The sequence below is a fragment of the Macrosteles quadrilineatus genome, unplaced genomic scaffold, assembly GCF_028750875.1.
Source record: "Macrosteles quadrilineatus isolate MER2022 unplaced genomic scaffold, UCM_ALF_1.0 Scaffold_1__1_contigs__length_201487025, whole genome shotgun sequence".
Taxonomy (NCBI): domain Eukaryota; kingdom Metazoa; phylum Arthropoda; class Insecta; order Hemiptera; family Cicadellidae; genus Macrosteles; species Macrosteles quadrilineatus.
In genome coordinates, this window is record NW_026542594.1 from 90,743,179 (window position 1) to 90,769,909 (window position 26,731).

Sequence of the window (26,731 nt, forward strand, 5' to 3'; positions counted from 1 at the left end):
ATATAAAGATGAACTTGTTTTGGAAGATGGCTTGATCGTAAAAGGAAGAAGAATGTTTATACCTAGAAGTTTACGGAAGGATATTTTAAACAAAATTCACGAAGGCCATTTAGGTGTTGTGAAATGTCGTTCAAGAGCAAAAGAATCCGTCTGGTGGCCGGGCTGTTCGAGAGATGTGAAGTCTGAAGTAGAAAACTGTCTTGTGTGTCTTGAACACTGTCAAGTGAACAAAGAGCCTTTGATGCCCACAGAACTTCCAAAAGGTCCTTGGATTTATCTTTCCGCAGATCTATTTATGTGTAATAGGAAGTGGTATTTGGTGGTTCAAGACTATTATTCAAGATTTATTGAGTTAGTTGAACTCAGTGTTCTGTCCTCCAATTTGGTTATAGGAAAGTTAAGGAACATTTTTGCAAGACATGGAATTCCATATAAGATTCGGACTGATGGTGGAACTCAATTCACATCACAAGAGTTCAAAGACTTTGCAAAAGAGTATGGGTTTGAAGCAACGACCACTAGTCCGTACTTTCCTCAGGCAAATGGAGGTGCTGAGAATGCGGTGTCAATAGCCAAAAGAATTTTGTTGAAAAATAAAGATCCAAATCTAGGGCTATTAGTTTACCGGACAACAAAGCTAGAATCGGGACTGTCTCCAGCAGAGTTGCTTTATGGGAGAAAATTGAGGTCAAATCTTCCATCATTGAAAGATTTTGAAAAAGTCAACACTAATGATTTGGCTGGTTTTCGACAAAACGACAAACGCATAAAAGAGAGAATGAAGAGGAATTTTGACAGCAGGAGACGAGCAAGTGAACTAAAACCTCTGGAAGAAGGGGATAAGGTCTGGATTAGAGACCTGAAATGTAACGGAGAAATCTTTTCAAAATCAGACATTTATCCCCGATCATATTGGGTAACACTAAATAATGGAAGACGGCTTAGAAGAAATCGATGGCATCTAACACTATTGTCATTAGAAGAAAGGGTGAATTGAATATTGAACAGCCTAATACAATCCCTCAGGCACCTGATCAGAAAACCCACAACCCTTCTCGAAGAAGTCAGAGACTCATAAGAAGACCAAAACGATATGATTAAAAGAAGATGTGTGACAAAGGGAGATGTGGTGTTATTAATTAACCATATGTAAAGTATTTAAAAGATCAGATTAACTGTTTATTGAGCGGAGCGAGCGAAGCTCTTATACGTCGACTTTAATGCATTTCGTAATACGCAAACTCCTCCTAGACGGCTGAATCAATCGTTTTCAAATTTTGGATGGTGATAAAGACCATATCGGTGAGTGCCAACATCTATATGGCGTTAAAAATAACTCTCAGGAATCCGCCCCACTGGGTCTCAAAGTTTCAATGTAATCCTTATGGAAGCAGTATTTGACACATAAACAAAGACATATGATCAGCTGTTGACTTTTGAATGCAGTAGATAAAGAAATAGCTGATAGCATTATTCCACAGATGTTCTATGATAGCATTATAGAACAGAAACGGTATGAATCATATATATAATCAAATGACGACACTAGCTTGAGGTCCGTGACGTAGGAAGTGCTAAAGGAAGTACTAAAGGTGAGCAGTCTGAAATGTGGAAATTGTTTATGACGATTAGATTTAGGTATCTGCATTCCAAAAATTCTATGGGAAGGGAGGAAAACGGGTCCGAGACGTAGGAAGTGATGAAGGAAGTAGTCAAGGCGAGCTGTCCGGAGTGTGGGAACTGCTTATGACCATTATATTAAGGTATTTGCAATCCTATGATGCTATGAGAAGGGAGGGAAACAGGTTTGTGATGTAGGAAGTGGTGAAGGAAGTAGTAAAGGCGAGCGGTCCGGAGTGTGGGAACTGTTTATGACGATTAGATTAAGGCATCTGCAATCATTAAATGCTATGGGAAGGGAGGAAAACGGGTCCGCGACGTAGGAAGGGATGAAGGAAGTAGTCAAGGTAAGCTGTCCGGAGTGTGGGAACTGTTTATGACGATTAGATTAAGGTTTCTGCAATCATAAAATGCTATGAAAAGGGGGGGAAACAGGTCCGTGGCGTAGGAAGTGGCGAAGGAAGTAGTTAAGGCGAGCAGTCCGGAGTGTGGGAACTGTTTATGACGATTAGATTAAGGTATCTGCAATCATAAAATGCTATGGGAAGGGAGGTAAACAGGTTCGTGACGTAGGAAGTGGTGAAGGAAGTAGTAAATGCGAGCAGTCCGGAGTGTGGGAACTGTTTATGACCATTAGATTAAGGTATTAGCAATCCTATGATGCCATGGGAAGGGAGGAAAACAGGTCCGTGACGTAGGAAGTGGCGAAGGAAGTAGTTAAGGCGAGCAGTCCGGAGTGTAGGAACTGTTTATGACGATTAGATTAAGGTATCTGCAATCATAAAATGCTATGGGAAGGGAGGTAAACAGGTTCGTGACGTAGGAAGTGGTGAAGGAAGTAGTAAATGCGAGCAGTCCGGAGTGTGGGAACTGTTTATGACCATTAGATTAAGGTATTAGCAATCCCATGATGCCATGGGAAGGGAGGAAAACAGGTCCGTGACGTAGGAAGTGGTGAAGGAAGTAGTAAATGTGAGCAGGCTGGAGTGTGGGAACTGTTTATGACGATTAGATTAAGGTATCTGCAATCATAAAATGCTATGGGAATGGAGGAAAACAGGTCTACGATGTAGGAAGTGTTGGAAGTGTGGAAGTGGAGAGAAAAAGTCCGAGACGTATGAAGTGGTGAAGGCAGTAGTCAAGGTGAGCTGTCCGGATTGTGAAATCTGTTTATGACGATTAGATTAAGGTATCTACAATCTTAAAATTCTATGGGAAGAGAGGGAAACAGGTCCGCGACGTTAGATGAGGTGAAGTAAGTAGTAAGGTGAGCAGTGTGGAGTGTGGGAACAGGAAACCGTTTGTAGCAGTTAGATTAATGTATCTGCAATGCTGAAATGCTATACATGAGATGAGAAGGGATGGAAGCATCCACACGACATAGAAAATGGTGAAGGAAGTAGTAAAGGTGAGCGTGTTGAGTGTGGGAATGGATTAATTTATCTGCAATGCTAAAACGTTATGGGAAGAGACTGTAGACTGTAGGTTAAAATAATTACGAAGCACGAATCGATACATATTTTCAATACATGCAATCGTTTACAATAGAAATTTACAACTGAGATGACAACAGCTTATTTTTACTCCATAGAGGATTTTTAGACCCGCAACGCATGCATAAAAAACGACTGGTATTACTGCAGTATGACCAAAACAATATAATATAAACGCTTGATGACTCCGCTCAATTTTGTGGATGCATCTGCGAACGCCTCCTAGTTGAGCGAAGCTCTTATACGTCGACTCTTATGCATTTCGTAATACGCAAACTCCTCCTAAACGGCTGTATCAATCGTTTTCAAATTTTGCATGGTGATAAAGACCATATCGGTGAGTGCCAACATCTATATGGCGTTAAAAAAGTCTCTCAGGAATCCGCCCCACTGGGTCTCAAAGTTTCAATGTAATCCTTATGGAAGCAGTATTTTGACACATAAACAAAGACATATGATCAGCTGTTGACTTTTGAATGCAGTGGTTAAAGAAATAGCTGATAGCATTATTCCACAGATATTAAAACAGAAACGGTATGGATCATAAATATAATCAAATGACGACACTAGCTTGAGGTCCATGACGTATGAAGTGGCGAAGGAAGTAGTAAAGGAAGCAGTCTGGAGTGTGGAAACTGTTTGCGACGATTAGATTAGGTTATCTGCGATCCTAAAATGCTATGGGAAGGGAAGGAAACAGGTCCGTGACGTAGGAAGTGGTGGAGGAAGTAGTCAAGGCGAGCTTTCCGGAGTGTGGGAACTGTTTATGACGATTAGATTAAGGTATCTGCAATCCTAAAATGCTAAGGAAAGTGAGGAACACAGGTCCGCGATGTAGGAAGTGGTGAAGGAAGTAGTAAATGCGGGTTGTTCGGAGTGTGGGATCTGTTTATGATGATTAGATTAAGGTATCTACAATCTTAAAATGCCATGGGAAGAGAGGGAAACAGGTCCGCGACGTAGGAAGAGGTGAAAGAAGTAGTAAGGTGAGCAGTGTGGAGTGTGGGAACTGGAAACCGTTTGTAGCAGTTTTAATGTATCTACAATGCTAAAATGCTATGAGAAGGGATGGAAGCATGCCTACGACATAGGAAATGGTGAAAGAAGTAGTAAAGGCTAGCAGTACGACGTGTGGGAATGTTTGTGGCAATTAGATTAACGTATCTAAAATACTAAAATGCTATGGAAAGTGATGAATACAGGTCCACGACGTAGGAAGTGGCTTAGGAAGTAGTAAAGTATGAACATAGTGTGAGATCCGTCTGTGGCAGTTAGATTAATGTATCTTCATTCCAAAAATGCTATGAGAAGGGAAGGAAACAGGCCCCTCGACGTAGGAAGTGGTGAAGGAAGTAGTAAAAGCTGGCAGTGCAGAGTGGGGGAACCGTTTGGGCAGTTTGATAAATGTATCTGTAATACTTAAATGCTATGAGAAAGGAAGGAAACAGGTCTATGACGTAGGAAATGGCGAAGGAAGTAGTAAGGCTAGCAGTGCAGAGTGTGGGAACTGTCTTTGGCAATTACACTAATGTATCTGCAATCCTAAAATGCTATGGGAAGAGAGGGAAACAGGTCCATGACGTAGGGGGTGGTGAAGGAAGTAGTAAATGTGAGCAGTCTTGAGTGTGGGAATGGATTAATGTATCTGCAATGCTAAAATGCTATGGGAAGAGACTGTAGACTAGTAGACTGTATGTTAAAATGATTACGAAGCACGAATCGATACATATTTCCGATACATGCAATCGTTTACAATCGAAATTTACAACTGATTTTGATCGAGTTGACAGCTGATTTTTACTCCATAGAAGCTGTAAACAATTTTTACTCCCTAAATATTAAAAATGCTACTTTAGACCCGCAACGCAAGCATTAAAAACTACTGTTTTTACTGCAGTATGACAAAAACAATATAATATGAACCCTTGATGACTCCGCTCAATTTTGTGGATGCCTCTGCGAACGCCACCTAGTTTATTATTGTTGTTTACCTTTTGTTTTGAGATGAGTTATTGAAATTACTAGATAAAATACTGTTCCTAAAATGTGGATTTTGATTTAATAAATAGTTTCTTCACAACATGTTAAAGTATAATTTTGTTAATTGTAGGAAAGGTAAGTCAGATTTTATTTTTGCTAATTTAAAATTTATGTTTCAATGTATATCTTACTCTTATTCTGCATCTCTTAACCCTTTTTGGGCCTGTGTTGTTATAGTTTCTATTAGGGGTGTTACCGTTCCACATTTTGTTTCTGATTGTTTAGTTTCCTTTTGGCAACACAAAAATATTAGTGTGTTTAAGTAACAACTTGTACCTTGGTGACAGATGACCAGATAATTATTAAACTCTAAACAGTATTGTTATACATTTGCACTAAATAATGCCTATACCAACATGATCTTTCAAGAAATTATTTTAAAGTAAGATGTTTTTGTTAAAAGTCAATACCTTGACATTTTCCAGGTGAAAGAAGAAACTCAGAACTTCCAGAAAGTATTCGTTTGGCCATACCTGTCCCGAGAAGGATCCTGTAGTTTTCCAACTAACGTCCTGTGGTGGAAAAATGGAGTCGTAATGTCTGGTCCCAATGGATTCATCCAGGTAATTGCTACCTATATAATCTACAAAATAAAATAGTAAAATAAGATGTCTCCTTGCTGCAGAGCTAGTTGGCGCAGTTGAGGGAGGTGAAACAAAGATATACCATATTGTGATAATGATAATGTCTGATTTTAGCAAATTTCCCATATACCGATAGAGAATAAACTATTACCGTAGGTTTCATGGTAAGACCTAGCCCCGTGACCAATTTACTTTTTTGTTTTGAGAGTTCCAGAGACAAAAACACCATCAGTTCAAATTCATATCCTACTAATATTATAAATGAGAAAGTTTGGATGTATGTTTGTGACAAGTGAACGCATTAACCACTGGACGGATTTTGCTGAAATTTGGCATGATGATAGCTCACATTCCCGATTAACATATAGGCATATTCTTATCTCAAAAATCCTTTCGGGCTCCGCCCCAGTGGCTCTATAGTTCCCCATGTTAATCTTATGAGTATTCATATTAAAAGGGAATTAAATAATTTAGTCAGCTGTTTCAACTAAAAAGTTGGTTCTATGATATGCAAAAGCATTAAAAACTTACAAGGATTACCAACAGGGTGCAGCACTATTATTTTTTTTTTTAATTTATGACAACAGCTAATTTGCAACCAAAAGGTGAGTGAGCGTAGCGAACGAACTTCATCCTGGAGGCGAGTTAGCGTAGCGAACGAGCTAACCTGAAGGCAAGTGAGCGCAGCAAACGAGCTCCAACCTAAAAGTGAGTGATCGTAGCGAACGAACTACAACCAGGACGTGATTGAGCCATGCGAACGAGCTCACTTATGAAGTAAAACGGGGCAAAGCCCGCGGGTACAGCTAGTATATATATATATATATATAATATATCTAAATATATAAAAGGCAAAGCCCTCACTGACTGACTGACTGACTCACTCACTCATCACTAATTCTCCCACTTCCCATTTACCTAGGTGGCTGAAATTCGGTACACTGATTCTTTGGGCATTAAATAGGAAAACTAAGTGGTTTTTATTCTGATCCGCCATATTGGATCCGCTATATTGGATATAAATATATCTTTTTAAACGTAATGATAGTGTTGTGACACATCATTATAAATAGAAGATATGTTCAAACGAAAATTCTCCCTCATCCATTTCTTATGGACGTTACGTAGTTTGAACATTTTTTAAGATAATTTTTCTTATAACTCCAGTTTTTACAAACGCTTGCAGTTTGTTCTACCCTTAAAATATTCGGTGATAAAAGTGTTTTCATTTGAGCTATTGATCATTAAAATCGGAAGTGTTATAGACGAGCTACAAACCCTTACACAATATTAAATTTAATTTTTTAGAAATAAGTTTTTATTAAAAGATGTATATCTCGGGTAGCTAATATGTCACCAAGTTCTTTCTTGTCTCAAATTACCCAGTGGATGTTTGGCTTCAATTTTATGTATCACTTAATAAAATCTGACAAATTTAAAATGAGGCATGAATCGTTATTTAACAGTAAATCATTTTGTTTACAAAATTTGTCTTTAGTTTAGGGTATTTATCCCCAATTCTAATTACTCCCAATAAGTAATCCATACCTAAAACAAAAGTCAATAATGTTAATATTTATTTTAGACTGTAAAGATTTTTGGGAGTTATTTGGAATTGGGGATATATGTCTAAAACTAAAGACAAATTTTGAAAAACTAACAATCTACTGTTAAATAAAGATTCATGACTCAATAAAAATTTATCAGATTTTATTAAATGGTTAATACAATTAAAGCCAAAGATTCACTGAGTAATTTGAGACCAGAATGAACTTGGTGACATATTAACATCCCGAGTTATACATCTTTTAAATAAAAACTTATATCTAAAAAGTTAAATTTAATATTGTGTTATAGGGTTCGTAGATCGTTTCTAAATCATCCGATTTTAATGATCAATAGCTCAAATTTAAACCCTTTTATCACAGAATATTTTAAGGCTAGATCAAACTGCAAAGCGTTAGTAAAACCTGGAGATAAAAGAAAAATTATCTTAAAAATTTTCAAATTACCAAACGTTCATAAGAAATGTATGGGGGTACGACTTTTTGTTTTTTAGTCTTTTTGCATTAATAATAAAATAAACAGTTACCTTGTTCAATATCCTTTTGTGCTATTTGATGACGACCGGTTTCGTGACAACAATCACATCATCAGGTCAATCCTCGTAGAACGATTCGTTAATACATAAAGTTTTTACCGAACACAAGACGAAAACACATTGTATTTACAAGATATTTACACGGAGAAACCATCGCGATGCGTGCACGCTTATGTCGAGCCGGCCGCGACTGGAGTTCCGTCGAAGGTCAAGGTGACGTCATCTGCAATCAGCTGATCGGTGGTTTCTGGTTTCCTTTCTCTGTCTAATTTGATGATAGTGTCAAACAGCTCGTTCGCTTGACTATTGATTTTGTCATTTAAAATATGTTTTGTTTCTAATTTAAAGGCCTTATATATTTCAAAATTTTCGAGAGCTGTTGTTTTGGCTTTATTGTTGCATGTGTGAATTACTGTCAAATTTTCTTCGATCTTTGAATAGTTGTGGTTGCTACTGACTAGGTGCTCGGCGTAATTAGACTTTTGAGTTGGGGTGTTTTTTGGTAAATGCTCTTTATATCGGGTTTTAAATGATCGCCTAGTTTGGCCGATGTAAAATTTGGGGCAATCTGTGCAGGTCATCTTGTAAATTCCAGTTGAGTTAAATTTATCTGTATTGGAAAGTCTATTGGATAGCAAACTATCTATTTTATTGGTGGTCCTGTATGCTACTTTGTAATCTCTTTTCTTCAATATGTTCGCAAATTTGTTGCTTAGGTGGTTTCCGTAGGTGACTGTGACATATTTGTTGTGTCTATTTTTTGTGGTCCGGGGGTTTTTCTTCTTATTTAAAATTCGGTCAACTATTTTTGGGTTGTATCCATTATCGGCTGCGATGAACTTGATTATGTTTAATTCTCTCTGGTAGTTGTCAGGGCTCATTGGAATGCTATTGAGGCGGTGTACAAATGAATGGAATGCTGCCATTTTGTGCGGAATAGGATGGTGTGAAGTCGAGTGTATTACTTGACTTGATTGAGTGGGTTTGTGGTAAACGCTGTAGCTGATTTTGTTGTTATGGCGATATATGGTTAGATCTAGGTAGTTTAATTTCATGTCTTGTTCTATTTCATTTTTGAATTTAATTTTTGGGTGTTTATCGTTGAGATAATTTGTGAAGATGTCAATTTGCCTACCATTCCCCTTAAAAACACATATTGCGTCGTCTGCATATCTTTGGTAAAATATGATTTTGTCTTTGTACTTGGAATCCTCTGCCATGATGTGTTTGACTTCAAAATCGTTCAGAAATAACTCAGCTAATATGCTAGATAAGGGCGAGCCCATTGCTAAACCTTCTTTTTGAATATAATGTTTGCCATTAAATTCAAAATAGTTTTGTTTCACTATAATTTTGACTAGGTTGATTAGTTCGCATATTTGGTTTTCATTCAATGTGTTATGTTTAATTAACTGTTTTTCCAGAATTGTAATTGCTTCATCAGTGGGGATGTTTGTGTACATATTTTCCACGTCTAATGACATCAGATTGTGACTAGGTTGGATTTGGATTTCGTTCAGTTTACTACATAACTCTATGCTATTTTTTAGGCTATAATTAGGGTTTAGATCTATGTTACCCCTAATTATTCTGTCTATTTTCTTGGCTATTCTATATGCTGGTGCTGACGTGTAATTTACAAGGGGTCTGATGGGAATGTTTGGCTTGTGAACTTTTGGTAAACCTTTGAATTTAGGTGCATAAGGGGCTGTAACTTTGAGTTGTCTTTTTATTTTGTCACAAAGTAGGTGTTTCGATCTGTTAATGTTCAAATTTATTTCTTTAAGAAATTTGGGGGTGGGGTCATTTTTCACTAATTCAATATTGTTTTCGTCTATGAACTGGTTTATTTTCTTTTCGTAATCACTTTCATACATTATGACAGTCGTGCTTCCCTTGTCAGCTTTGGTTACTATTGCGTGGTTCTCAGTTAGTTTTTCTTTAATATTTTTAGCTATTAGATGGTCTTGGTTTTTATGACGATTTACATTTTGTCTGATTTTGGGGACTATGTTTCTGGTTAATTTGTCATTTACTAAAACTCTAATGCTGTTCTGTTCCTCACTAGGCAATTCGAGTATTGTAGCTTCTGTATTTATGACTTCGTTAACTAGGTTCTTCATGTTTGGGGGAGGTGGCAGACAGTGTTTAAGTCCTTTATTCAACAAGGATATTGAACAAGGTAACTGTTTATTTTATTATTAAAATTTTCAATATCCAGTAGTAGGAAAATGAACTCTTTTTGCATTGCCTGTTTTGATATGTTTACTATTTCATACTATAGTATTCATGTTTACTGTTTCCTATAATAGTTATTTTTCACATATTTGTTCAAACGTCTGAGAATAATGTCCTTCTTGGTGAAAACTCGTACTACCCCCAACACCCAGATACTAGCGTATCTGACCGCCTAGAGTGATTATTGAATATGTTCCATTCTTCTTTTATGACCCAGTGCGCAACTGTGGGTGTAAACAGAACGGACTGTCTTGTTCTGCTTCTTTAGGGGAGTGCCAGATCAATGAATGTAAGAACATTGAAACAAAATGATAACAGTTATTAAAATGAATAGTTTGTCCAAGAAAACTATTAAATTTAGTTTTTTTTTTTAACTATGGAAACAAAAATGTACATACAAATATGCCCTTGCCGTTTTAATAAAGTCTATTCTTGTATTTATTTGATATTTATTTCAACATCCAATCTGATATTTAATTTATGTATATGTGCTTTCCGTAATCCCATACCACGAAAAGTCTTAAAACAAATATCACAAAAATTTGAAAATTTGCCGCCATTTTGAATTTGATTTTTTAGTAATTTCCTATGGTCGGATTTTGGATATGTTATAAAGCACTATTTTCTGTGTTGAATACCACTTCAATCGCATGTGAAGCAATTTTGCCCAGGTTTAAGGGTAAATTGTCGTATTTTGCCTGGACTACATAGAATCAAATTCTTTAGTTGAACCAGCTGTTAAGATTCTTTAATTCCATTTAAATATGAGTACTCATAAGGTTAACATGGGAAACTCCAGAGCCACTGGGGCAGAGCCCTTTTGACGGATCTGCACCAAACTTCACTCAAACCATCCTTGAACAATGCTTAATAATACCTGAAAGTTTCATTACAATCTGTCGAGCGGTTTCGGAGTCCATAAAGGACAAACAAACAAACAAACATACATACAAACAAACATACATTGGATTTTATATATATAGATAGATAAGCCAGGTATAATTGAAATATATTACAGTCTTCCCCTCTAAAAAGAGAACAACAGGTTGAAGTCTTGGTGTGGAAAACTCATAACTGATACTTGTGTGGTGTAGGCAATTGGCTTTAGTTGGTTTTTTTTCTTTGGAGCAGGTGTATAGATAGCTTAATAGCTTACTGGAGTCGTTGAATAGTAGTAGGTTTTGTCTGGAACTGGAGTAGAGTATTCAAAATGAACAGGAGCGGGAGTTAAAAACTGAACAGGAGGGAAATCAACTAGGGGTTTTAGAATTGACGTGGTCGATTTGTAACCGTTGGAAACTGCTGTTGGAGCTGGAATGGAATACTTGTAGCTCACTGTCGGGGCGGAAGGAGTTAAGTACACACTGGGCGGAGGTAAGTATTCATAGCTAACTGCAGGCACTGTTTTTGAATACTTGAGAGTCTTCAGTGGAGTTGGAGTAGAATGTTTAAAGTGGGGTGCAGTCATGTACCGGACTGGTGGTACAATCGGTGTTTTGAGAAATTTCGGCACTACATGTTTCACAGCTAGGTAAGAGTACCCGTAACAGACAGCCGAGGCAGGTGGTTTGTAAGTTACTGGTGTCAATGGCATTTCGTAGGTTATTAGTTGAACTGAAACTGCAGAGTAGCCGTAGCTCACAGGTTTGACAGAGGGGGGTGGAGGTGGCAAAGAGCAAGTTACAGCAGGCATCAATGGTGAATGAGCTACGGTGGAAGTGGATAGTTGAGAATCTATAGTCCAGGACCTGACTAGGGTTCTGTGTGCATGTCGTGTATAGAGAATTTTGCTTTTGCATTTTAATATAGGTGTCTTAGGAAGTGTTTTCCACTCGGGTGTCAAGTTCGCACCTGGTACGTTTTCGAGCTATGACGTCATCAAAATGGCGGCCATTGATTTTTTTAAATCGTGTATTTCGCAAACTATTTGTCGGATCGGAATGAACTTTTTTTTGTTTGAAAGATAATTTTAAATGCTACCTGTTTTAAATTTACACATTTGTTGTATGCTTAGTACATTCTTCGTAATTTTGCAAAAACCTGTATTTTTAAATATTTTTGTGTTATTTTTGTTTGTAACGTTTTATTGATACAATTTATCAAAAACCACCAATGAAAAAAGTTGTAGAACGTTTAAAAACCTTTACAAAAATACCAAATTCGATATGTTTTACTCAAAAGATTACGTCAAGAAACTAGATAAATCTCATAAAAACACCAATTTTGGCGCAAAAAGGCCTATTAGTCCGGCATCTAGGGCAGTTCGCAAGTCTTATAAAGACAGTTTTACCATTCAATGTTGATGTATGTGTCTAAATAAGTGTTTTCAACTCGGGTGTCACGTCTGCACCCACTGCAGTTTCCGGTTATGACGTCATTAAAATGGCGGAAAGGGCTATATTAAAAATAACTATATTTTACATACCATGCATCGGATCGGAATGAACTTTTGTTTGTTTGAAAGATAAGTTTACATGATATCTTTCTTATATTTACACTTTTGATGTATGTTTAGTACATTTTTCGTAATTTTGCAAAAACCTATATTTTTAAACATTTTTGTGTTATTTTTGTCGATAACGTTTTATTGATACAATATATCAGAAATAACTTAATGACAAAGTTGTAGCACGTTAAACGAGCTTTACAAAAATACCAAATTCGATATGCTTTACTCAAAGGATCACGTCAAGAAACTAGAAAAATCGTACAAAACAACCTAATTCGGCGCAAAAACCCATATAAATCCGACATCGATGGCTGTGTACGAGTCATATATAGACAGTTTTACCATTCAATGTTGATGTATGTGTCTAAAGAAGTGTTTTTAAGTGCCTGGATTGATTTTCAATTAATCTATTAAATTAACATTAAGAGTAGGTACCTATGTTTTTTGAACGGTAAAAGTGTTTTTGAACGGTTATTGGTTACTGAGAAAATAAAAACATTTTTCATTTAAAACTCCAATGTTATTCTTATGGACAACATTGTAACTGTAGTAGTTGGCTTGTTTATGGATATATTTTGATCGAACTTGGCAGATTTATTTATCCAGTACTAAGCTATTAATATTTTAATAAAAAATCCACTTTATTAGTTTCCCTTAAGCAGCAAACCTATGTATTCTTAAACAATGTTAATTTAATAGATTAATTGAAAATCAATCCTGGTAAATGGAAATTCGCTTAGTCGACAGGATTGCTGCACCGGGGTATTTATATAGTGGAAACATTCTTATGGACTAATTACATTGATTTGTTGTGCTTTTATTTGCATAAAAGAAGGTAATGGTCTTATTTTAAGTAAAATAGTTGGTGAAATCTTAACATGTAGCAATTTTAAAGACATCATAACCGGAAACTGCAGTGGGTCCAGACGTGACACCCGAGTTAAAAACACTTCTTTAGACACATACATCAACATTGAATGGTAAAACTGTCTATATATGACTCGTACACAGCCATCGATGTCGGATTTATATGAGTTTTTGCGCCGAATTAGGTTGTTTTGTACGATTTTTCTAGTTTCTTGACGTGATTCTTTGAGTAAAGCATACGTAAAGCCAGAAGTACGAAAAACAAAACTTGCTGATAATCAAAATTAAATGTTTAATATGAAACGTCATTTAACAATACATCAATATAAATCTAACTAATGGACGAATTAGAAGTTTTTTTTAATTTACAATTCAGAATCTGTATTGTCAGCCAATATGTGTGCTCAGTATTGCAATAGACAACGTCTTCAAAACGTACAACAATATAGGCCTACTCGGTGAATTACTCTACTCCAACACAGTACCCAACACAGTAATATACTGTACAATATATTAGGTGGCGTTAATTTTTACAGGGCTTAAGAATTCAAACAGCTTTAAGTGCATTAATAATACTTTGGCAAAAAGTATGCCTATTGTTTCACAATAGGCAGAGTCACGAAATAAGACAGACTTGTTGCTCGCCACTCCCAGGCTGCCTTCTACAAAAATCGCCGGGCAAAATACCCACAATATCTCTTAATAATTGCCACCAGTACAAAAGGTTTTTGTGACAAAGTAATCTTATAATTCATTTTGAAAGCCCCAGGATTGCCTTTTATGACTAATAATGGTAGAAACGCATCTTGTCAGACAATCCGTTTGTACACAAAACAGGAAACGATAACAGATAGGCCTATCAATTCACGCGTGTATATATTGCCGCGGGCAGGACTGGAAGTAAACTGAATCAGGTAATGACGGAAAGACGTGGTCTCTGGATTGGTGTTTGTGTTATCAAAAGCTGAAATTGGACTAATTCTATTGACGGAGGAGAGTGTTGAAAATATAATGGGATTCATAATTGATTTTTCCATTCAAAATTATTGACAATAATAACCAATTGATATGCTGGATAGTCTCGACATTCCACATTACTTCAGAAAAGGAAATTTATTAAGTACTTTGAGGAGTTTGAAATATACATAAAACTATTGACAGCACAAAATTGTTTAGTGAAAACACTCAATTAATTATGAATCCAATAATATATATTGCAATACTCATATTTGCAAATATGCTTATATTTTCAATACTCTTCTCAGTCACTACAACAGTCCAATATCAGCTGTTGAAAACGCAGACGACAATCCAGAGACCACGTCGGTCTGTCATAACCTGAACCTGATTCAGTTTACTTTACTTACTTCCAGTCCTGCCGACGGCAATGTACGAATTGACAGGCCTATCTGTAATCGTTTCGTGTTTTGTATTAAATGTTTGTCGTATTCTGACGACACCTCCAGAAGTGGATCTTTTTTAAATCCTGATGATGGTGGAGTTAAAGAGCCACCAAAACATATGTAGCAAGTAAAATTCGACACTGGTATATTAAGGATTGTCTAGCAAGGTCCGTTTTTACCATTCTTAGAAGCTATCTTAGTTACGAACGGCAAAATGTTGTTGGTGGTGATAGTAAACTGCTTAGAAACACTTTTTCGGGCTGCTTATACAAAATTATACATTCATTATGACAGCTAGCAAAAAAATATCCCCTCCAAAAATCTCAAAATAAGTCCCCCCCCCCCAAAAATTCCTATGGCGCAAACGCGCCACAGTACCCCCCCTCTGGGCACCCCTGAGTTTGACCATAGACTGCAGGACTTATTTATTCCAGAGCAAAGCCGGAATTCTATATTTTTATCTAAACATCTGTTAAATATATCTGTTTCTTAATTAAATAAAGAGTTCCCTATCAAGACTTGACAACAAATTGTTTGTAAATAGTTGAATGTATTTACCTTACATCATATTTTACTGAATTTTCGTGTTGTTTTGGTTACAGTTTGGTGTGATGACATGAATGTTTGAAAATGATTATTTCCAGTGCAGTTACATCACAATATCATGTAATTTACAATGTGTATAACAATTCCGTTGTAGTGTTTTCTGTTGTTTTGTTAACTTTCGTAATCCATCTAAATTTAAAATAATATGCTACCAGTAAGACGAAGACTGTGAGTGGCTGGAGGAAACGTGAACGTGGCCGCTTGCATCAATCTCCCAATGTATCATTTGAAGATTACAGAGTGGCAACCATCGTGTGGGATACGTCTAACCTTGACAAATGAACTTTAAATGTTTACATTGTGGTGGCTTACATTTTAAGCAAAAAAAAAAGAGTCTGGCCGATACAGATAAATTATTATTACTCTTTGTTGCCATAAATGAGAGAACCATTTACCTCATCTGCGGAATTCACCATACTTTCAGGAACTTATTGGAAACTCCCAATCTGAAATCAGGGCTGTGAGACTTGGATCTAGAAATTATTAGGATAAAATTTGTCAATTCAATTCCGCCTTTGCCATGGTCAGCTCTGAAGCTCATTTAGATGAGAGGATCATACCTAGGGGATCTACAATTTCAAGATCCATGACACTTGAAGAAAGGAAAGATTCAATGATAAAATTTGGGAAATAGGGTCACATTGCCAACCCATTTGCCCAATCTTTTAAAACTGTGGCAGAAATGTGTAGGGACGAGAGCTCCAAGGAGTTAAGGGAGATTCTTATGTAAATAATAAGAGACAAAATAATTGGCTTTCCTCGCTACAATGATGCGACCTGTATAAATGTCGCCGCTATTTTTAAAGCTGAAAACAGAGGACCACCAGACAAAAGTCATCAGTCATATACTTTAGAATTACTCTTTGATTGAGGTCTTGCTGTTTATGTTTTTAGTTGTTTATTTTTTTTTATTACAAGTTGCAGTTTTGCTCGATTTTGAGCAACAGGTTATCTAGTTATTAGTAAATCAGCTGATCGCCCAATGCAAATCTAATGGAAATTACAAGTTACAAGTTGTAACTTGTAACTTGTAGCTTATTATGAAATGGGCCCCAGGTATAATTGAAATAAATTACAATATAGTTCAGTGTTTTAAAATGATTTTTAACTATTTATTTTCTTGTTGTCTTTGTTATATTTAGTGAAGATTCCATGTTATAGACCATATTACACTATTTAGAATCTATGGCCCTTTTTGGCACCTTTTTTTGTTGACGAGGTCTATTGTAACATCTGTTATTTAATGACCAATAAAGATTTATTTATTTATTTATATTGCTTTTACACTTTTACGTTTTTACACTTTTTCGGTCCCCCGGTACTTTTATTTAAAAAGGGAAGAAATCTGACATTTTCAAAGAAATCTTTTGGCAAAAATCAAATAACGCAAATGGAAAATTGCTTAGTCTGCAGGTTTGCTGTGGTGGGTGTTTCATTCATATTTTTCCAGTTGCAAGATCTTGAAATGTTTTTGAGCTAGGCTACCTGCTTTTATGTCCTTTGTCCTACCAAAAAACAGTGCCGTGCAGTGAGGCTTGTGTTGTGCCTTTGTCCTTGAAGAAGTTTACATGTTAATTTAAACAAATATTATTGTATGTGCCTCCCTAAACACTAATCACTCAACACTATATATTTAGCACCTTAATTTTATTTTTAAAGTACCATTCTCTATAGGTTTCATCATTCATGTTAATAAATTTCCAAATCCTTATAGAAGATGTTGTTTGTTTGTTTGATTTACAGTTCATCAAGAGAGTTAGCAGTTCAGAGTTCCAGCCGGGCTGGTGTTTGACCAACCAGGGACCATTGCTGGTTATGGCTGTCAACCGTTCTAGAGACATACTTGTGGGCTGGTCTCAAAATGTAACTAAATACAACCATAGTATTCTAAATTAGATCAAGAAAATCATAAACTCCCAATACCTTTTTGGAATACTTGTTATGTTTTTATTTCTGTGAAGAGATTTAACAATTTGTATACATTTACTGTTTGTACAGGAAAACCAGTGGCGTAAATAAGACCCCTGCAACCCCCCCAGTGCGGAGCGGTGTCAAATTCAAATTCAAATTCAAATAGTTTATTGCCATTAAGTATACATGTCATACAATAGGCCAGGTCAATGGAGATAAAATACAATTCAAAGTACAATGTACAGAGTCAAGTGTAAATAGATGAACATGCTAATAAACTAATAATACTGGGTTTTTGTACAAAAGTATTTGAGATGTATTGATAATGATGATAATAATACTGTTTATAGTTAAGCAAACAAGTTGGGTAAGTGCCTATAACAAAATAATTAAGGCTAAAATTGGCAGTGAGATACAGCTTAAAACTAAATAACAATCAAGGTCCGATTTTCGCCACTCACCGCAATCGTGGAAAAAGATGATGCTGTTTCGATGACCGCGGGAAATGAACATGATGTCTTTAAGACCAAAGAATATATTCATGATTTTACCGCAATCGCGGAAAAAGATTACGCCGTTTCCGTGACCGTGGAGAAGAAGATGATGTCCACAAGACTGAAGAAGATATCCATGATTTTGCCGCAATTGCGGAAAAAGGTCGTCGTTTCCGTGACCGTGGGGACGAAGATGATGACTACAACACTGAAGAAGATCTTCATGATTTTGCCGCAATCACAGAAAAAGATTACATTGTTTCCGACCCTGCGGGAGACAAACATGATATCTTCAAGACCAAAGAATATATTCATGATTTTACCGCAAGCGCGGAAAAATGAAACGTCGTTTCCGTGACCGCAGGAGACAAAGATGAAATGAAAAAAGTCGTTTATTTTTTCAGGCAAAGAAAAACCCACATGGTCCTTTCTTACACTTAACCTGACATTCATAAATGTATAGAAATAACTATACAATGGGATTACTTAATCTAATTGAACATAAACATAATTAACAATTTAAGTACATTTCTCAGAAAAATGAAGAAAAAACATGCAAGTTTGACAAAAAAAAAAACACATTTACACACCCTCGCAATCGCAGACACCAGCAAACGCGCAAAGAAACAGTAGCTCTAAGACACGCCAGCCGAGACCATCTACTCATAGTTGAGCTTCTTCGGTGCCACCTCAAACTAGGAATGGTTTTCAAGTGTCTTAATGTGCAGGGGTAGGCTGTTCCACAGACGACAAGCGGTAACAACAAAAGCACTGTCATAAGCCTTGGTCACATGATGAGGTATACGCAATTTGATGGAAGAAGAACGAGACATTCATGAACTACCCTGAGACACAAATTTAAAATCGGATTTGAAATATTTTGGGGAACCTGTTTTCTAAATTGAAAAAAACTAATGACAAAATTTTAATGAATCTTTGATAGTTTAATTTCAGGATGTTTGCCTCAAGATAGTATGGCGTGATTTGCTCCATATTTTGCAGACCATAGACAAATCTCAAACAGTAATTCTGTGACCGCTGGAGCATACCTGCCTGAGTCACAGTCAAGTCATTGATCAATGAGTTGCAGTAACTGAAGTGGGGTAGTACCAGCGAACACATAACAAAATAGAAGCACTACTCGGAGCGCAGGAGCGTGGCAGTCTGACTAGCCGACGAAACGGACAAAGATGGCGGCGCTAGCCTAGTCCCGGCGTCTGCAACGCGCTGGTCGTCTGCTATGCTTCGAGTCAGTGTTGTTTACATAGGCTTTGTTTAAATGTAAAAATACTTTTGTATAAAAATTACTTAGGTTTTTCTGGAAGTACATTGTCGTATTAGTATATTGTTGGAAATGTCTTAATCAATTGTTTTTACCGTAGTAAATTGATTTTTTTTTTATCGCGGGAGAAATTTTTGTTCACAAATATATATCTGTTTAAAAAACATCTTTGTTCACATTATAAATCTGTCATATTGGTGTTATTTTATTTCTTGTGTCACGACAAACACGATGGCATTTTGAACGACATTTTTAGCGTCTTATTAACGATGTTAGCATACGTTTTAAAAATAAACATCACCATAAAGACTATTGTGAGTAAAAATTTTAAAATGCATGGAACTGTTAACAATAAACCTACCAATAAGCCATAACAATTTCAGAAAGATTGGCTGAGTAGTTTGTTTACTATTAAATTTTAAACTTCAGTTTTAGTGCAGAGTTTCTTAAAAATCGGTACTTTTTAGGATCTTTCAACTATATAAATTTTTCTGGTAAACGGATTTTTTTTAATTGTTACCACGTAAAATGTATTTAAACCAGATTATATTAAATTTTTGTCTCACCAAAATCTGATAATTCATCTCAAGAGATATTTAGGCTCAAACTCGAGTGCACATATTTATTTCCCCGACAGTAGTTCCGGCGTGTGAAGCGCGCTAGTCGTCTGCTATGCTTGATGAGAATAGTGTGGATATAAAGTTAATGATACTGTATTAGTGTAAAGGAAAACAATGTAATTGAGGACTTGACGAACAGAGTACTTGGACAATGTGTAGGTGTAAATTTGTTTCCAAATAGTACACATTTCTCAGGATATGAAACAATATGGACAAAAATCATTTTTGTTTAGTACCTAATTAAAATTATTGCTCAAAAATATTTCAATGTTAGAGTTCCCTACTGTAAAATAAGTGACGAAAGTCTTCACAAAAATAAAATCAGGCAACATCTCAATAAAACTGTAATTTTTCTGGGACAATAAATTGAGTGTAATTTTACAAATATATTTGGGAAGTTTAATTTAACTTACAGAATTATCTTTAGTTTATCTTGGATGATATTGAAAGCTAATTAGTCCTTAAAAAGTTGTGCTAAACGGTTGAAAATTCTACATAGACAATATATTTGAAAATTGCTTTAATATATACAATATTACAGTACAACAGCATAAAACATTAAAACACTGCACGCTAAATGTATAGAAGACGGCCGGCGGCGCAGCGGGCGTGGCGCGGCCGTGGCAGCGGCAATGGATCCCTTTTGTACCTGATTATTTAGAAAACCGATCATGATACAAATTTTTGGTGAATCGCATAGTTAAATTTGATTATTTATCCACAACTTTCCCGCTGACAAAATTTCTCTGACCAAAAAATAAAAAATTTCCTCGCAATACAACTTTTTCATGTCTGAATTTGAAAAATTAAACTACATAAGTATTAAACATATTTATAACTCAATTACTATCATAACTAATAATTTTATATTAACACCATCGTTTTCCTCAGTGTCATATCTACAAGTGTGCAAAATTTCAGAATTTTTTGTCAACTATTAATGTTGTTTATTATCGTGTATTTGTCGCGGGGTTTTTAATGCGAACTGAGCTCGCGGGTTTTGGATTCAGGCTGTATGACGGACCAAGATGGCGGATTTGGCCACACTTTCAGTGCATTTGGTTAAACGCCGTGTCCTCTCTATTATTATTATTATTATGTGCTCGCTGGGTAGTACAAGTGATTTGGTCAAATGTAGTTTAGTGTGTTGTGTGTTGTGGTAAAAAATTCTGTCCGTAACTTCTATGTCCCAAGTAAGTGAAGAGTTGAAAGATATGTCAAGATTCTTTACATTGTCGTAGTATGGAAGTGCTTTGCTACTAACTGTGATTGGGTTTATGGAGTCTAAGTCAATTGAAGATTGAAGTCGAGAATGGAAAATGACAATCGGTTTTGTCTTTTCGTGATTTAGTCTCAGTCCATGATTCTATTCAGTCCAAGTAACTATTCGGTTGACATCTTCATTGATCCTTCTGACACAGTCGTTTTTGTTGTTTGCAGTAAAATGGTCATAGATTTGTAAGTCGTCAGCGTACATGTGGTGTTTACTAGTGATGGTTCTATCCGGATATCGGACTACCGGATCAGCCAGATCTGAGCTAGAACCGACGCCCGATCGGATTCACCAAAAATCGGATCTTGGGCCAGCCAAAAAAAAAAAAAAAACAATGTATCCATTAAAACCAGATCAAGATCTGGTTTTAATGGATACATTTTTTTGGTTTTTTTTCAAATTCTATTAACACAAAACGTCTTTTATACAGTTGTAAAAAATTGTATATAAAGAGCAATTCATACATAAGAACAGGTGTTTTGTCATAGTGGTGTATTTTAAAATAAAATTATAGTGACTATCTGTATCCATGTTCAAGACTATCTGCACGGCCTCCTTTAACTACAGACCGCGGCCAGCGAGAATTGGCAACGTCGCACCGAGCAGTAACTCCCGGCCATTTCACCATTACGGTAGTACGGAACTAGTGGTTGCGGTTTAAATATATTGCATTTTTACACCCTTACAATTGAGATAAAATTTTTGAAATTTGGTACAGAGCTAGGGAATAAACTTTTCATGCCAATGGTACGGTTTTGAAAATTAAAATTTCATTTGGCAGTATATATAAATATTTTTAAAATTAACACATTAAAAAAGTTTGGAAAAGTTAAGTGAAAAAGTTAGTTGCCTACTAAAATTGTTGTTTGTTGGTCAGTGAAGTTTCATCTGTGAGAAAGTTGTAGATAATTAAATATACTGCTTTACTGTTTGTATTTAACTTTTCTTATCATGCTTAGTTTTGTTAAAATTTTGGGTTGAACAGAGCGACCAAATCTCAGTTTTATGTCGCGGCGCGGCGAGTAGCGCTGCCCGCAAGGTGTAGTGTAGTATCGCATAGCTATTAATTAATTTATGCCAACTGAATTATTTCAAGCAAGTTGATATGCATTTAGTTATCCTAAAGAATATTACTTTTGTATGAAACATTGCTTTAATATACACACATTTCCAACCAGTACAGAAGTTATAACTGAAAGCTCTACCTGAGTTCCTTATATTTTTCCGTAATAAGTAATATTATTACAGCCAACAGCACAGCATTGAATGCATTTTGAAGACAGGTTAACTATTTACTACAATCCAACCAACAAGTTTACACGGTGCACACTGCACGACTTAATGTCTTCATAACTAGGTGGTGTTCCACAAAATCGAGCGGAGTCATCAAGGGTTCAAATTATATTGTTTTTGTCATACTGCAGTAAAAACAATAGTTTTTAATGCATGCATTGTGGGTCTAAAGTATCATTTTTACTCTTTAGGGAGTAAAAATCGCTTTTAGCCTCTATGGAGTAAAAAGCAGCTGTTGTCAAATCAGTTGTAAATTACTATTGTAAACGATTGCATGTATCGAAAATATGTAATGATTCGTGCTTCGTAATCATTTTAACCTACATACTACAGTCTCTTCCCATAGCATTTTAGCATTGCAGATACATTAATCTATTCCCACACACAACACTGCTCACCTTGACTACTTCCTTCACCACCCCCTACGTCGTGGACCTGTTTCCCTCTCTTCCCATATCATTATGATTGCAGATACATTAATGTGATTGCCAAAGACAGTTCCCACACTCTGCACTGCAAGCCATAATACTTCCTTCGCCACTTCCTACGTCGTGGGGCCTGTTTCCCTCCTTTCTCATAGCATTTTAGGATTGAGGATACATTAATCTATCTGCCACAGACGGTTCTCACACTATGCTCATACTTTACTACTTCCTAAGCCACTTCCTACATCGTGGACCTGTTTTCATCACTTTCCATAGCATTTTAGTATTTTAGATACGTTAATCTAATGCCACAAACATTCCCCACACTCTGCACTGCTAGCCTGGCCTCGTGGGCATGCTTCCATCCCTTCTCATAGCATTTCAGCATTGCAGATACATTAATCTAACTGCTACAAACGGTTTCCAGTTTCCACACTCCACACTGCTCACCTTACTACTTCCTTCACCAATTCCTACGTCTCGGACCTGTTTCGCTCCCTTCCCATAGCATTTTAGGATTGCACATCCCTTAATCTAATCGTCATAAACAGTTCCCACACTCCGGACTGGTCGAATTTACTACTTCCTTCACCACTTCCTACGTCGTCGACCGGTTTTCCTCCCTTCCCATAGCATTTTAGGGTTGCAGATACCTTAATCTAATCGTCATAAACAGTTCCACACTCCGAACAGCTCGCCTTGACTACTTCCTTCATCACTTCCTACATCGCGGACTTGTTTCCTTTCCTTCCAAAAGCATTTTAGGAATGCAGATACCTAAATCTAATCGTCATAAACAGTTTCCACACTCCAGACTGCTCACCTTTACTACTTCCTTCACCACTTCCTACGTCACGGACCTCAAGCTAGTGTCGTCATTTGATTATATTTATGTTCCATACCATTTCTGTTCTTATATCTGTGGAATAATGCTATCAGCTATTTCTTTATCTACCGCATTCAAAAGTCAACAGCTGATCATATGTCTTTGTTTATGTGTCAAATACTGCTTCCAGAAGGATTACATTGAAACTTTGAGACCCAGTGGGGCGGATTCCTGAGATACTTTTTTAACGCCATATAGATGTTGGCACTCACCGATGTGGTCTTTATCACCATGCAAAATTTGAAAACGATTGATTCAACCGTCCCAACCAGGATGAAATGTGATATTTTTATTTTAGTGTAAATCCAATCAGGCAAATGGAAATTCGCTTAGTCTGCAGGTTTGCTGCGGCGGGGGTATTTAGTTACTAAAGTATTGAGAGGACACTTCGTTACCACGACTGTAACTGTAAGATAAAAAAATTAAGTACCGGTACATTATACCGGGTGTCCAAAACCACCCGTACACCCCTTTAAAAACGAGGGAAACCTTTTCTTACAAACAAAAGATGATACAGAACTAGCTAAATTGGGCACGGTCTATCAAATGGAGATAATTTCAAATCCAAAATCACACCGGAAGTGGCTTTTTCAGACCGGAAGTTGACATTTTTAAAAATGTAAACTACCAATTTTGATTACAGAATCGTATTCTACATTGAAAAATACATAACTTTTGTCTAAAACATTATTTGAAAAAAAACTTATTTTCTGCCTATAATACCCTATTAAAGTCAACAATTTTGGGTCATTCATCTGCCAAAGTTACTTGAAACAATAATAGAGAAAAACAAATAACAAAGATTACATAAAGACATGTGATAAATAGAATCAGCTGTTCTTTGTAAACACTATAGTAATTGAATAATAGCTGGTCTACACATTGCTTAATGTAATTTTTTTTTAATAATTGGTTTTTACATGTGACCACTTTAATTTAAAATAAAATTAAAAACTAAGCAACTTCCTACGTCGTGGACCTGTTATCATCACTTTCCATATCATTTTAGTATTTTAGATACGTTAATCTAATTGCCAAAATCATTCCCCACACTCCGCACTGCTAGCCTTTACTACTTCTTTCACCATTTCCTATGTCGTGGGCATGCTTCCATCCCCTCTCATGGCATTTCAGCTTTGCAGATACATTAATCTAACTGCTACTAACGGTTTCAAGGTCCCACACTACACACTGCTTACCTTACTACTTCCTTCACCTCTTCCTACGACGCGGACCTGTTTCCCTCTCTTCCCATAGCAATTTAAGATTGTAGATACCTTAATCTAATCGTCATAAACAGTTCCCACACTCCGGACAGCTCGCCTCGACTACTTCCTTCGCCACTTCCTACGTCTCGGACCTGTTTTCCTCCCTTCCAATAGCATTTTAGGATTGCAGATCTCTTAATCTACCCGTCATAAACAGTTTCTACACTCCGGACTGCTCGCCTTTACTCCTTCCTTCACCACCTCCTACGTCACGGACCTGTTTCCCTCCCTTCCCATAGAATTTTAGGATTGCAGATAACTTAATCTAATCGCCATTAAAAGTTCCCATACTCCGGACTGCTCACCTTTACTACTTCCTTCACTACCTCCTACGTCAAGGACCTGTTTCTCTCCCTTTCCATAGCATTTTAGGATTGCAGATGCCTTAATCTAATTGTCATGAATAGTTCCCACACTCCGGACAGCTCGCCTTGACTACTTCCTTCACAACTTCCTACATCGCGGACCTGTTTTTCTCCCTTTCCATAGCATTTTAGGATTGTAGATACCTTAATCTAATCGTCATAAACAATTTCCACACTCCGGACAGCTCGCCTTAAATACTTCCTTCACCACTTCCTACGTCACGGACCTGTTTCCCTCTCTTCCCATAGAATTTTAGGAATGCAGATACCTAAATCTAATCGTCATAAACAATTTCCACATTTCAGACTGCTCACCTTTAGTACTTCCTTTAGCACTTCCTACGTCACGGACCTCAAGCTAGTGTCGTCATTTGATTATATATATGATTCATACCGTTTCTGTTCTAATATCTGTGGAATAATGCTATCAGCTATTTCTTTATCTACTGCATTCAAAAGTCAACAGCTGATCATATACCTTTGTTTATGTGTAAAATACTGCTTCCATAAGGATTACATTGAAACTTTGAGACCCAGTGGGGCGGATTCCTGAGAGACTTTTTTAACGCCATATAGATGTTGGCACTCACCGATAAGGTCTTTATCACCATGCAAAATTTGAAAACGATTGACTCAGCCGTCTAGGAGGAGTTTGCGTATTACAAAATGCATAAGAGTCGACATATAAGAGCTTTGCTCGCTTCGTTTGCTCCGCTCAATTACAATTACAAGTTCTGTTTCTATTTTCAGAGCTCACTTGCAATGGTGAAGGTCAATGACCAGAATGTGTCATTGGAAGAGATGAAACATTTTGGTGCCCCAGTGAGACTGGTAACTCTTGTTCATCCGACAGACAAGTATTTGGCTACAGTAAATACTGACAACACTCTAGATATTTGTGATATAACAACAGGTGCTAAGGTAAGTTTAAACTGACATCAGTGAAGTTTGATATATCGGATGAAGGAGGACATGCCAGTTAGCAACCTTCAACTTAAAATAATTATTGATGGGAGTGTATTACAACAAAAACGACTGAAAGCTATGCTTGACAACAGCTTGGAAGTTAATTTTAGAATAACTACACGTGGTCTTTTGATTGACCAATGATGTTATAGTCTGTTCACAAAATTTAGGCAGTTTAAGGGGAAGGTTTCCTGGGTCCCCCACCACTTTATTTAACTTAATGTATACTTCAGCTGATCAGCTGCTGGCGGCTGTTAATTCATTGTTGGAGTGAGGTGGAGGGGATAGAATCGCTTCCCCTCAAACGGCCTAAATTTTGTGAACGACACACCAGCTGCATTACAAAGAGACTTTAAGACATTGAAGCCTATTATATGGGCGCTAACAGGGCTTATATGCATATATACCCTACTGGGCATTTTCGTATTACAGTAGACCCTTTCTTAACCAACCTCGTATTAAGCGATAATCGGATTATCCGCCTTCGATCGAAAAATATTACAGTTTGTTTTAACCAACCTTGCTTTGAGAGCAATTTTCTATAACC

General features: G+C 36.6%; 1 protein-coding gene across 1 annotated transcript in view; it reads left to right on the forward strand.

The window, feature by feature from the left end:
• Positions 1-26,731, forward strand: part of LOC128998824 (cilia- and flagella-associated protein 43-like) — a 146,085-nt gene that overhangs the window by 45,759 nt on the left and 73,595 nt on the right. Inside the window, exons 5-7 of the mRNA XM_054425183.1 lie at positions 5,579-5,716; positions 17,145-17,264; positions 25,969-26,139. Coding sequence (XP_054281158.1) covers positions 5,579-5,716; positions 17,145-17,264; positions 25,969-26,139 — 429 coding nt within the window. The remainder of the gene's footprint in view (positions 1-5,578; positions 5,717-17,144; positions 17,265-25,968; positions 26,140-26,731) is intronic.